The sequence below is a fragment of the Balaenoptera acutorostrata genome, chromosome 9 (genome assembly GCF_949987535.1).
Source record: "Balaenoptera acutorostrata chromosome 9, mBalAcu1.1, whole genome shotgun sequence".
In the NCBI taxonomy this organism is placed as follows: domain Eukaryota; kingdom Metazoa; phylum Chordata; class Mammalia; order Artiodactyla; family Balaenopteridae; genus Balaenoptera; species Balaenoptera acutorostrata.
In genome coordinates this window covers 1,426,508-1,440,347 of record NC_080072.1, presented here as the reverse complement: position 1 = coordinate 1,440,347, position 13,840 = coordinate 1,426,508, and the positions used below count along the sequence as shown (strand labels likewise).

Below are 13,840 nucleotides of genomic sequence, written 5' to 3'. Positions count from 1 at the left end.
ACACAGAAGGGCAGCTTCAGGGGGTGGCAGGGTTGGAGGGTCTGGGCTCCATGGGGGCCGGCAGACGGGTGAAGAGGACCCAGCTCAGAGAGGCCACTGCACAGGGAAGTGGGGACTCAGGGCGCAGCACAGGGGCTGGGGTTTCTCCACGGCAGAGGGTATCCTTGGGACTTTTGCAGGAAGGGGAAGCCACTTGGGGGCAAGTGTCAAAGAGATAAGGAAAGCAAGGTGGGGTAGACGGGGGCTGGCAGGCTGAGGCCGGGGGTTGGGGAGGGACTTGGGGGACAGAGCATCCACAGGGTGGGACGGGCCGGGCTTGCAGAGAGGCATGGGCAGGTGAGTGGCCTGGACTCCAAGGAGACCGGTGTCATAGGGGCTTGGAGAGGGACACCTGGTCCCAGGGGCAAAGGGTTCCAACAGGTGAGGGGTCACAGTCTTCAAGACTGGACTTTGGGGGTGAGCCACGTTATCGAGCGTGGGGCTCAGGGGCTCTGAGCTGGGCACCCGTGAGTCCGATTTGGGGAAAATATGGGGGCAGGAACTCCAACGGGGGAAAATATGGGGGCAGGAACTCCAACGGGGGTGGGCTCAGGAAGGACAGGGCTGTGAGGGCGGCCTGGGGGCGGGGCCTCAGTCAGGGATGGGATTGTGCAGAGCTGGGCACACCAGTGGGGGCCTGGGGAGCTGCACCCTGCTCAGGGAGAGACTGCAGTTGGGGGCCTGGGGGCTGGGAGGGGCCAGAGACTCAAGGAGGACAGAGGCCCTGGAGGGGGCTTGGATAGGGTCTAGGGTCGTGCGGGGACAGGAGAGCAGACAGGGGCCGGGCTAGGCATGAGGACCCGCTTGGTGAGGACAGGCTGGAGGCACCTGGGCTCTGTGGGTGGAGGGGCTTGGGGAGGCTCAGACACCCACCGGGCCTGGGGCTGCGGGGTGGGTGGAGGGCCAGGACTGACATGCGGACAGAGCCGGGGGGAGCAGGAAACTCAACAGGCGGAGAAGGGGCAGCACGCAAGGGGAAGGGGCTCTGACACGGTCCTGGGAGCTGCGGGGGGAGCGGAGGGGGCGCACAGAAGGAGGAAGGGGCTCTCCCCTGGGGAGACAGATGCGAGGACTCAGCGAGGACTCAGCGAGGGGCTGGGGGCTCAGCAAGAGGGAGGGCGCAGGGGGTGGGGAGGGGAGACGCGGGTGGCGCGCGGGCACCGGGGTCTGGCGCTGCAGCGGAACCCATCCCTGGCCGACTCTGCCACCCCGAGGGTCGCCGCTTCCGGCCGGCGCCCGCTGCCCCCACCCCGCCAGCGGGAGGGGGCGGGGAGGTGGCTGCGCCCGCCGCCGCCGCCGCCGCCGTGAGTCAGGCTTGGGCTGCAGCCGGCGGCCGGCCTGGCGCTGCGGAGGGAGCGCCGCCACCCCGCGCCCCGCCACCCCGCGCGCTTCCCGCGCCGAGGTCGGGCCGCTGGGACGCGGAGCGGCGGGACAGCCAGACCCCCGCGGCACGGCGGAAGGACGCGCGGGGCGCGGCGCTGGGTCGGGCCGGGCCGCCGAGGAGTCGCCAGTAGGTGAGGGCGCGCCGTCCGGGCGGCTGCGGCAGACCCGGGCCGGGCTGGGGGCCTGCGGGGCCGCGGGGCCTCGGCTGCGGACCCCCGGGGCGGCGCGGGACGCGGGTGCCTCGTCGGAGAGTGTTCGTGTCGCAGAGTGTCATTGTGCGCCCGTTCCCGGCACGGCGCGAGTGGCCCGCGGCGAGTGCGCGCTCTTGGGGTCCGGGCGCCGCTCGGGGCCGGGGGGTGAGGGGGCGATGCGCGCGCGGTCGGAGCCCCAGCGGCCGCCGTGTTCCTCCTCGGGGGCTCGCGTCGGGGCCTGTGTCGCGGTGTGTGAGCGTCACAGTGCGGGGTTGTTTACCTGGCGGCCTCTCTGAGCGCCTGGCGTGCGCCGGGGTCTGGGGAGCCGGGCGGTGGTGCCGGCGTTTGTGTCCGAGGTGTCAGCGGGCGCCAGCGCGCAGGTGCCCCGGGGCGCTCTGCTCCTTCCGCCGGAGAGCGACTGTGTCACGGTGGGTCTGCGTGCCCTGTGTGGGCCGGGCTGTGTGCGGGTGCCGGTTGCTGTGTTTCCTGCAAGAGCGTGCCAGTCGGGATGCTGGCGGAGCGCTGCTGCTGCGTGTCAGTGGGTGACTGTGTGCAGATGGCGAAGTGGCGAAGAGCCCCTGACGTCCCCGCCAAGGCTGCTGTGAGGGCTTCGGCATCTGCGGCGGGTGGGGGTTGTCCTGGGGGGCTGTTTATGGGGCCGCAGGGGAGACGCCGCAGGGTGCCGGGGTGGGCCCGATAGGGTGATCCGGACCCGGCTCATCCTTCCTCTCCCCCTCCCTGCAGGCCCAGGGCCCCAGCCAGTGCCCAGCCCCGCTGGGAGCCCCGGCCAGCACCACGGACGGCACCCAGGAAGCCCGAGTTCCCCTGGACGGGGCCTTCTGGATCCCGAGGCCCCCGGCAGCTTCGCCCAAGGGCTGCTTCGCCTGCGTGTCCAAGCCCCCCGCCCTGCAGGCTCCAGTGGCCCCCGGCCCTGAGCCCTCAGCCTCACCCCCCATGGCACCCACCCTGTTCCCCATGGAGTCCAAGAGCAGCAAGACAGACAGCGTGCGGGCCACCAGCGCCCCCCAGGCCTGCAAGCACCTAGCAGAGAAGAAGACCATGACGAATCCCACGACGGTCATCGAGGTCTACCCGGACACCACGGAGGTGAACGACTACTACCTGTGGTCCATCTTCAACTTCGTCTACCTCAACTTCTGCTGCCTGGGCTTCATCGCCCTGGCCTACTCCCTCAAAGTGAGCCGGGCGGGGGGTGGGGGATGGAGGAGGGGGCGGGGGGGAGCAGGAGAAGTGGGTGCTGGTGCATCACTCTGCCCCCTCCCTCGCAGAGAAGCCCATGGGTGCAGCAGGTGCAGCGGAGGGGCCAAGGGATAGAAGGATGGTGGGGGACCCAGCGAGACACGGACGTCAGCCAGCTCCGGGCCGGCAGGGAGAGCCAGCCCATCCTCTCCTGAGCTGGGGAACCTTCCAGGGTGTCTTGTCAGGGCCCGGGGTCCTCAGGGCCAAGGTCTCTGCGCAGCGAGTTTGGTCTGTGGGTTGGGGACCTGGGACTCGGTGTCCTGTCCCCTGGGCGGGGGCCGTGGGAATTAGGCCTGGGTGAAGCTGCCCCTAGGCATATGGGATGGAGCCAGCAGGGAGATGAAGAGGCCTTGGAATCCTTCCCCTGTTGACAGGAGGAGGGGTGACGTCACTGCTGGAGACCTTCTTGTCCAAGCCCCTTGCAGGGAACCTGATGCCAGGCAGGCACTCAGAGGGAGGCCGTGACAGACAGATGGGGGTGCTGACCCCCAGCCGCTGCTCTGCCTCCCATCACACACGGTTTCTAGATGGTCCGTCTCGGGGAGGCTGTGTGGGAGCCGGGAGCCCGGGGGAGGGAGGCGTGAGGGTGTTCCGTACACCCCGACCCCACGCCCTGAGTGTATACAGCTTCCAGAAGCCCCTTGCTGCTGTGAGAGGAGCTGGCTGGGAGCAGAGCAGTGTCCCAGGCAGACAGGACCCCATCCCCGCCCCGGGGTGGGGGCGAAGTGGAGAGAAATGGACCGAGATGGCGGGAGGGGAGCTGTGATTGACTCACACTTGGGGGTCAGGAGATCCATGCAGATGTGTAAGGACCCAAGAGCCTGGGGCTGCTGGAGCCCAACCAGCAGGAAGGGGGGGTAGACTCAGGGCATCGCTCCCTTCCCGCCACCCCAGAAGGGCCTGGCTCACATCTCGCCAGATCATCACTTTTCCTGAGCCCAGATCTGAGTGTCCAAGGCCAGGCGCATTTCACTGATTGCAGCTGCCCAGCGGGGCGGGGGCAGAACACGGGGCGGGGGGGTGGGGGTGCTGGAGGCCGAGGAGGGGCTGGGCCCGAGAGGCTGGCCTTGGGGAAGGTGCTGGGACAGCTCCGCCTCTGTGCATCTCTGAGCGCGGAGCCCCCTGCCCCGGCGTCACACGCTCTGGCCACCTGGCCTTCTTGTCCTCCTGACTTATCACTGGCATCACGATCACCCACCGCCTTCAAATCCAGGCCTGTGTACCCGGCCCTGGGCTCCACCACACAGGAACTGTGTCCACTGAGTGTGCGTGAGTGTGCACGTGTGCGTGAGTGTGTGTGCATATAGGCGTGAGTGTTGCATGTGTGTGCATGTGTGCCTGCATATAGGTGTGAGCATGCATGTGTGTGTGCATGAGTTGTGTAGGCGTGAGAGTGCATTTGTAACTATGAGTGTGTGGGGGTGTGTGCACGTGTATGTAATTATGTGTGCGAGCATGCATATAGGGGTGTGGGTGTGCATGTGTATAATTGTGTATATTGTGTGTGCATGCATATAGGTGTTAGCATGCATATGTGTGTAATTGTATGTGTGGGAGTGTGAATGCATGGGTATGCATATGTGAGTGTGTGGCATGTGTGTGCACGAGTGTGTGCCTGCATATAGGTGTGAGCATTTGTGTGTAAGTGTGTACATGTGTGCATGAACTGTGTAGGCATAAGAGTGCACTTGTAATTGTGTGAGTGTGTGGGTGAGTGTGCATGTGTGTATAATTGTATGTGTGGGAGTGAATGCATGAGTGTGCATATGTGTGTTGCATGTGTGTGCACGAGCATATGCCTGCATATAGGTGTGAGAATGCATTGTGTATGTGTGCATGAGTGTGTGGATGGGAGTGTGCACGTGTATAATTGTGTATGTTGTGTGTGCATGCATATAGGTGTCAGCATGCATGTGTGTGTAACTGTGGGAGTGTGAATGCATGGGTGTGCATATGTGAGTGTGCGGCACGTGTGTGCATGAGTGTGTGTCTGCATATAGGTGTGAGCATTTGTGTGTGTGTATGTGTGTGCATGAACTGTGTAGGCATAAGAGTGCACTTGTAACTGTGAGTGTGTGTGGGTGTGAGTGTGCATGTGTGTATAATTGTATGTGTGGGAGTATGAATGCATGAGTGTGTATATGTGTGTGCACGAGCATATGCCTGCATATAGGTGTGGCAATGCATTGTATATGTGTGTGCATGAGTGTGTGGATGGGAGTGTGCATGTAATTGTGTGTATTGTGTGTGCGTGCAGGGATCCCTGGGAATTGGGGGTGAAGCCCCAGGCCAGCCGCAGCTCTGCCTCCCTGGGCCCTCTTGCCCGGCCCCACCACTAGCCTGTGGACCTGGGCCCGGCTGCGTGTGCGCCCGTGGGCAGCTGGCTGGCACAGGGCAGGCCCATCTGCTGCGGGTTGTAGGTAGGTCACAGATTTCTGAATGGTTCAGGATCCACTCTGCAGTGCGGGTGGGAGTTGGTGCTTCTAGAGACGGAAGGGGATTCACCGTGCCTGCAGCCCAGCTGCTCCCTCACGTCCTTCCTGGGCATTAGCGAGGGCAGAAAGGCTTGGGGCTTCCCTGGGAGGGGCGAGCAAGGTGAGATGCCTCTGTCCCGGGCAGAGGGGAGGACAGACCTGGCTGGCACGGGCTCCCACGCCTGGGAATTCGTCCAGCTGCCCGTCCAGCTGCACGTCTCCTGGGCTGCTGCACCCTACATCGTTTGCAGCCCGTCGTGGGCACTTCCAAGGGCGCCTGATGGCCTTGGGGTCAGGAAGCCTTGGCTAATTCCCCGCGTGGCCTCTTAAAGGCAGTGATCTCGCTTCACTGAGCCCATTTCCTCATCTGTTTACAAAACACAGCAAAACAAAACAACATTCAAATAAGCACAGGAGCAGGGCAGAGGCTGGCCTTCGGTGGGTGAGAAAGAAGCGCTGTGTCCCTAGCTGTCCCTGTCTGTCCCCGCCCACCCCCAGGGGCACGTTCAGTGCAGATCGGGGCCTCGTGGGCTCGGCCTGGTGCCTGGGGATGGCACAGACACAGAAGGCCAGTTCTCCATCTGTGCAGTCTGCACGAGCTGTTCACGATGACCCCCGGCTCCCCTTTCTCGGTCTGGAGAAGTCCAACCTCCTCATCTTGGCATTCAAGGCCCTGCATGACCCACTTTTAACCCCTTCCCTAAGCTCACCAAACGCCCCAGCCCCTGCCCTTCTGTGAGCTCCCTGGGTGCGCTGGGCTGCCCCCAGCCTGGGACCTTTGTGAGGCCCGGGTTGCCCCCACCCCCAAAGGCTCTGCTGCCTCCCTCTGGCCGAACCTTCCTCCCCATCAGAGAGCCCCCGACCTGACCACAGCTGCCCACCCCCGACCCAAGGCAGGGCTGCCCAAGTTGGGGGGCAAAGGATGCTGGAGGAATGGGTGGATGGACAGAGGGCGCGTGGGAAGATGCATACGCACCAAACGTTTCAGGAGAAGAACACTTCACTCCCAGCTTGGGCGTGAGGTTGGGGTCAGCCCCGGACACTTCTGGGGGAGGCAGCACTTTCCCTGGGCCTTGAAGGGTGGGTGAGGGGACAGGAGTTCATAAACTAAGACACGAGGGTGGGGCAGTCGGGGGGAACAGCAGGGCCCCATCCTCTGTGGGGAGCAGAAGATGGTCCAGGAAAGGCAGACTGAGGCCGTGCAGTGAAAGACTCGGAATTCCATGGGAAGGGTGTGGGGGACGCGGAAGGGAGAGGTGATCAGAGCTGTGAACTCTGCAGCCAGGGTGGAGGGAGGGGGCGAGACAAGCCCAGAGGCAGGGATGAGTGAGGCTGTGGTAAATGAAGAGTCAATATTATGTGACTTACTTTTTTTCTTCTTTTTTTTTGGCCATGCCATGCGGCATGTGGGATCTTAGTTCCCCAACCGGGGGTCGAACCCACGCCCCCTGCAGTGGAAGCATGGAGTCCTAACCACTGGACCGCCAGGGAAGTCCCTATGTGACTTACATTTTAAAAGATTGCTCTTGCTACTAGTGAAGAATAGACTCTAAGGATGCAAGGGGTTGGGGAGTTGGGAGACCAAACCGAAGGCGGTTGACTTAGTCAAGTCTTGGTTCAGAGGGTGGGAGTGGAGTTAAAACTGGTCGTATATTTTGAAAGAAAAGTCAACAGAGTATCCTGATGGATTGGACATAAGGTGAGGGAAAAATAGAGAAGATCCAAAGATTACTCCAAGGACACTCATCTGCGCAGTTGAAAGAAGGGAGGTACCATTTACAGGTGAGGAAGGAGGCTGTAGGAGGGGCGGGTCTGTGAGGAAGAGACCCTCACTCACCTTGTCGACCCACCAATGCGTGCACTCATGGTTCCACCCTTTCAGCTACCTGCCCATCCACTTTCTCTCCAAAAATTCATCTATTCATCTTCTTTCCTTCCGGAATTTCACTTCCATACTGTCAACCATCCCTATATTCACTCTTTCACTTATTTACTAAATTCATGTTTCTACTCATTTCATCATCTGTCTTTGTTTTCTCCCTTTCCTTCCACTGTCTATCCACCAACCTCATCCATTACTCTGTTCATCTACCCATCCACCCAGCTCTCCATCTAGTCTTTCTTTCTTCCCTGGATTCATCTGTTTCCCCCCTTACTCATTCATAGTAATAGCAATAGTAACAAGCCAGCAAATAACAATAACCATAAAACAACAACAATTAATTATTGAGCTCTTAATTAATTAATTAATTATTGAGTATATTCTAGGCACCTTTCTAAGAACTTCTAATTATTTAATTAGATGTAGCATTTTATTTAATGATAACAAAACCCTATGAATAAGTGCAATTTATATCCTTGTTTTACAGATGAGGAAACGGGCACAGTGATACAAAGTAACTGCCTTGAGGTCACCATCAAGTTCCTTTCTCGGACCCTTTTTGAATCACTAACTCTTCTTCCTGTAGTCATCACCTTTCTGTCTATTCATCCTCTCATCTCTTCCTCTCTCTGTCCATTTTCCTGCACTTTCTTTCCATCTCTCGGTTTATTCATTCATCCACCCAACCATACAGCCTTCCTTTGTACTATTCTCCATTCTTGTATCTACCAACTCCTTCTATCAGTATAGCTAATGAATCATTCATTAAAACTTCTATTCATCAGCCCTTCTCTCTTCCCTTTCTCCTTCTCACAACCATGTATCCACCCACCCACCATCCAGCCAATCATCCGTCAACCATCAATACATTTCCATCTCTCCATCTTTTCCTTTCATTTATTCCTGCTTCCCCTTCATTCACCTCCAAATTAAGTTGTCCATTCATCCATTTATATATTATCCCTCCCTTTCTTTCCTCTACCCCGTTCTTCCAATTTTTTATTACATCCATTCGTGTAATCAGCTGTTGAGCTGGTATCAATTCATCTATACACCCATCGGCCCATCCTCCCTTTCCTTCACACGCTATCAATCTATCATCCCATGAAGATACACATTCTTAAAAGAACTGTCCATCCATTTATCCATCTGCACATCGTCCCATTTTTCTTCCTTTCCTTTCTTTGGCTGACTCACCCAACTATCCAACCATCAGTCTGTTCACTCACCCGCCTTCCTCCTTTTCCTTTTTTTCCACCCAACATCACCCATCCACTTCTTCACCCACCCGCCCTGCATCCATTTATCCATTCCATTCCCCCATGTTTATTCCTCCTCCTCTCACGTCATTTCACCCACCCACCATCCTTTCCTTCCCTTTGCCTTCCTTCTGCTTTTTAGACTGCTCTTCTCGGCCTCCTTTCCTGGATGCCTCTTGCTTCCCAGATCTTTTAACGTTGGGATGCTCTGGGGCTCAGTCCCTGGTCCTCTTCATCTCTTGTCTACACTCTCTCCCGTGGTGCTCTCACCCAGCCTCATGGCTCTAAGTAGCATTTTCATGCTCATGCTTCTCCAATTTGTATCTCTGCCCTAGACCTCATCCCTGAACTCTAGACTCATATAAAACCTACCTGCTCAAAATGTCCAGCTCTATGTCTAGAAGACATTTCTAGCTAAACATGTCAGAAATCAAACTACTGAACCATGTACAAACTTACTCCTCCTGGGGTCTCCTACAGCTCCCTTATTTCAGTAGATCAAATCAAAAAGCCTTGAAATCATCTCAAATTCCTTTCTTTTTTAATCACACTCCACATCTGATCCCAGTAAATACTGTCAGCTGTATCTTCAAAATAGATCCAGAAAAAGGTCCGTTCTTACCACCTTCACAACCACTGCCCTGATGCAACCCACCCTGACCACTCACCTGGACTGTTAGCCTCTTCTCTGCTTTGTCCAGCCTCTGCCCCTTCCACCTGTTCTCCACACAGCATCCAGAATTACCAGGTTAAAACACGCCAGAGCCTGCCATTGTTTTTTCTGCTAAAAAGCACCTACAAAGTCCCACGCAATCTGCTCCTTGACAATTTCCTCTCTGACTGTAAGTCTCACTCCCCTTCCCCTCTGGGTTCTGCTCTCCCCACACTGGCCTCTGGTTATTCCTCAGAACACAGGTTCATCCCCACCTCAGAGCTTTGTGCTCTGAGACGTGCTTTCCCTGCAGATAAACATATGACCGAGTCTGTCACACTCTTCCGGGCTTTGCTCAAATGTCCATACTCCATGTATTCTTTCCTGAGCACCCAGCTAGAATCATACCTCCCCCAATGCTCTCCGCTCCCTGTCCTCAGTTTTCTTTTTAGCACATTTAACACACTATATATTTTACTTATTTATTGTGTTTACTTTCCATGTCCTCTCCCTTAAATGTGTCCTTAAATGTAAGCTCCATGAGGACAGGGGACTTTGTTTTGGTCCGTGCTGTACACTTGGACCTAGAAGAGCAGCTACACAGAGCAGGAACTGAATATTGCTTGATTGAGTTAATGAACCTATTCACCTACCCTGCATTGGTCTGTACTATAATCTACCCAACAACCCTCCCTCCTTTCCATTTATCTACCCATCCCATTCACCCAACACACATTCATATATCCATCTATCCTCCATTCCATCCATTTGACACACTTTTAAATGTCCATATATGCACCTTTCCTACCACTTCAGCGCACATTCACACAACCATCTTATCTGCCTATCCCAACAATTCAGCATTTATCTCTAAACCCATCTAGCCACCTGTCCTACCCATCCAACATATACTCATGTATCCATCTATCCCCCTGTCCAGATTATCCAGCGTATATTCATAAACTCATCTACCAGCCTGTCCCGCCCATCCAGTATACCTTTCTATAACCGCCTAGGTACCTGTTCCCATCATGCAACATAATTTCGTATATCCATCTGTCTACCTGTCCTGCCCACCTGGCATACCTTTGCGTGTCCATCTAGCCTGTTCCATCCATTCAGCACCCATTCTCAGATATTGATCTACTTGCCTGTCCTACCTGTTGAGCATGTTTCACGTATCCATCTGTGTACCAGTCCTTCGCTTCTGGCAAACATCCGTGTATCCATCCAACCATCCCTTCCATCCAGCATCCATTCCTATGTCCGTTTCTCTGTGTGTCCCATGCATCCAGCATGGGACGTTCATATCTCCCTCCTTCTCATCATCCACCTGCCTTCCCATCATCAAATCACCTGTCCAGTTCTCCTCTTCCCTGATCTCCTTTACAACTGAATGGATGGGTTACTCAGCCATCCACTTTCAACATCCATCTCTATCATTCCTTTCCTCATTCCAATATCCAACAAGGAAGTCATGACCAATTGTTTATTTTTAAATAAATCAGCCTTGTTTCAACATGAGGGAAAAAAATCAATGAATATAATTTACTAGTTAATGAATTAGAGAAAATATATGTTTATCTCATGGGGATTTTTAAAAATACAGCGATCTACCTCTAATAATACAATGAACATCATTCTTAGTCGTGAGCTTTACCATTAAGACTGAGAGTAGGCTGCCTGTTACATCATTGCTAGTCAGCATCGTTCTGAAGTCTTTGCTTCCATTATATAAGAGCTTGCTTTGGACCAGACACTATGCTAATGCTTTGCGTCCACCAACTCATTAATTCCTTTCAACAACCCTATGCTGTAGGTACTATTGTTATCTTCCTGTTACAGGTGAGAATACTTGCTAAGATTATGCAGTGATTGGCAAAACTGGGATTCAAATCCAGGCATCTGTACTCTTAACCACTGTGCTGCAGAGTCTAAGAATAAAGACTTGAAGGAAGAAATAGAACTGTTATTTACAGTAGTTATGATGCATTACATAGAAAACTTGGTCTGTTATCATAATTAATACGATAGTTTAGCTGGATACAAAATCAATCTGTAGAAGTTGAACTTCTATACGCCAGCAAAAATCAGTTAGCAATGTAATCTTAGACATCACTTACAATATAATGACAACCAAAATAAACAGACTAAGTCTAACAAAAGATATAATAGCTCTTTCTTCTGGAGAGAATTATAAAATTTTATTTTAATGACAATGTTGAATAAGACCTAAATAAGGGGGTGATACATCATGTTCTCACAACGGAAGATAAAACTCAGTGAAGATGTGGGCTCTCTCCAAAATCACTAGAATAAAAGTTCCACAAGGGCATAGACTTTATTCTTTTCTCCTTCCCTTCCCTAGTTCCTCAAGGCCAGCTTCTTTTCCTCCCTCTACCTCTCCATTCTATACAATCCACCTTAAGTCACCCAATCTTCCACCCCTTCCCCAGTCCTTCCAACTTGTCCCCCAGCTCCACTTCACTCCATCTCCTCCTTCCCTTCCTCACCCCCTCCATCCACTGCCAGACAGTCACCTCTGTCTTCTTTCTTCTCTCCTCTCCCTCTGTTCCTTCCACCATTCACCTCCTCCATCCATCCACCCACAGGAAATCCATCCACCCAGCCACACTCCCACCACATCTTTGTCCCCACCGCGTTAACTTCCCATCTATTCTCCCGTCCATCTGCGTAACCCACCCTCCGGGCAGCCAGACATCAATGTCCTCTATCTGCCCAACCCAGCCCCCTGCCTTTTGTCCATACATCCATCCATACATCCATCCATACATCCATTTATCCACCAGTCTGCTGATGCAGATACTTTCTCTCCCTGCCTCTCTCATCTCTCCGCTTCCTCCTTCTCCTCCTCCTCCCAGGCTTTGCTGTCTGTTTGCAGCATGCTCAGACCTACACTTCTCTGGACTCTGTGGAAGGAGAGGGGATGGAGGAGAGGGGACTCCTCAGACCTAGCCTGGATGAAGGGACACGCTCCCCAGGGACACCTCTTCACAGCCAGAGGATCTTGGAAATGGGTCCACCGCTGTCCACCATCTCCCCAGGACTTACTGGGCTCCAACCGCTCCCTTCACTTTAATATCCCGTTGCAGGGACTCCAGGGCTGCCTCCCGTCCAAGCATAGTTTGTATTCTCAGGGAATCCCAGTTAATTTTAAATGAGGTGGGACCAATCAGATTGGGACACACGTGTATTGCCCCATCGTCCAATCACATAACTCTCTCTGAGACCGGCTTCCTCTTTTATTTTATTTATTTATTTTCCCAGCGTTATTGAGATATAATCAACCTACAACATTGTATATGCTTAAGGTGTACCACGAAATGATTTCCACAATGGGGTTAGTTACTACTCATCATCTTACATAATTATCTTTTTTCTTTTTTTTGGTGGTAAGAACACTGAAGATCCACTCTCTTAGCAACTTCCAAGTATATAATACAGTATTAACAATCCATTTTATTTTATATAGTTTTAGATTTATAGAAAAGTTGCAAAAAAAAAAAAAGATACAAAGAATTCCTATATACCCTTCACCCAGACATCCCAATGTTAACAGTTTACCATATTCACCTTTTCTTCTCTCTGTCTATAAATACCTATTATTTATGTTGTAAACTGTTTGAAAGTAAGTTTCCGACCTAATGCCCCATAATCCAGGGCACGTTTCCACCCAGCAAGGGCATCGTTGTGCAGGAGCCCCGCACGGTTGTCAGGAATCAGGAATCGGCAACTGACCCTGGCTTGGGGCTACACTCTCACGGGCCCTCTGCCCTCATGCCCTCCCGCCCTCCCGCCTGGCCACTGCCTGTGTCCACCCCTCGGCGCCGGCTGCTGGTCTCACCTCCTCCTTCTGGCTTCAGGTTCGGGACAAGAAACTTCTCAATGACCTGAACGGAGCGGTGGAGGACGCCAAGACCGCTCGGCTCTTCAACATCACCAGCTCTGCCCTGGCGGCCTCCTGCATCATCCTCGTCTTCATCTTCCTGCGGTACCCGCTCACCGACTACTGAGGCCCCAACAGGCACCACCAGCCTGGAGGTGAAGCCCTGAGATGGGTTCATTTTTGTGGCTGACGAAAGCTGGATGCCCTGCGGTTGGGGCGGAGCCGGAGCCCCCCTGAAGCTGTGAGCCCGGCAGCGAGGCACGGGCACGGTGAGCTTCGTGCCGGCCCACCCTCTCTGCCTCCTGGTCCTCCGCCTGTTTCTGGGGGCCCTGTGGGTTTCTTCCTGTGCTGCTGCACCCTGGCTTCCAGTGGCTGCCCTCCCTACCCGCCTGTGCCCCCACCCAGGCTCCTGGGGCCCCTCAGACCTCACACCCAGCAAGAAGGGCTTTTGTGGGAGCTTCCCAGGATGGGGTGGCTGCCAGCATCTGGGGACTGACTCTGTCCTCCCTGACGCCACCTCCTCCAAGCTGTGACCCTGCTCAGAGCTCTTGTATCTGTGAACTTCCAATAAAATACCTGCCCAGCTCTGGCCCAGCCTCCTGTCCCCTGCTTGGGCAGGGCTCGGGATTTGGAGCCTTTGGGAACCCCATGCAGTCACTGCCTGGGGGTCCAGGGCCCCGAGTGCTACATCCAGCTGACTTTTCCAGGGAAAGTTTCCTCCGTAATCCAGGCGGTCTCTGCTCACTGTGCAACACAGGACCAAGGGGGCTTTTGGCGGAGTGTGCCCCTAACG

The 13,840-nt window shown here is 54.8% G+C and overlaps 1 protein-coding gene across 1 annotated transcript; it reads left to right on the top strand.

The window, feature by feature from the left end:
- The first annotated feature begins 2,071 nt into the window (after nucleotides 1-2,071).
- On the top strand, nucleotides 2,072-13,620 carry IFITM10 (interferon induced transmembrane protein 10). Its single transcript, XM_007171168.2, has 3 exons — nucleotides 2,072-2,214; nucleotides 2,358-2,810; nucleotides 13,025-13,620. Exons 1-3 carry the CDS (start codon nucleotides 2,122-2,124, stop codon nucleotides 13,172-13,174), a joined length of 696 nt encoding a protein of 231 aa, XP_007171230.1. The 5' UTR covers nucleotides 2,072-2,121; the 3' UTR covers nucleotides 13,175-13,620.
- The last annotated feature ends 220 nt before the right edge of the window (nucleotides 13,621-13,840 follow it).

Coding starts and splice junctions, on each gene's coding strand:
- IFITM10 (XM_007171168.2), top strand. CDS start 2,122: ATGCTGGCGGAGCGCTGCTGCTGCGTGTCAGTGGGTGACTGTGTGCAG. Junction 2,215..2,357: donor ACGTCCCCGCCAAGGCTGCT/GTGAGGGCTTCG, acceptor CCCTCCCTGCAG/GCCCAGGGCCCCAGCCAGTG. Junction 2,811..13,024: donor CCCTGGCCTACTCCCTCAAA/GTGAGCCGGGCG, acceptor TTCTGGCTTCAG/GTTCGGGACAAGAAACTTCT.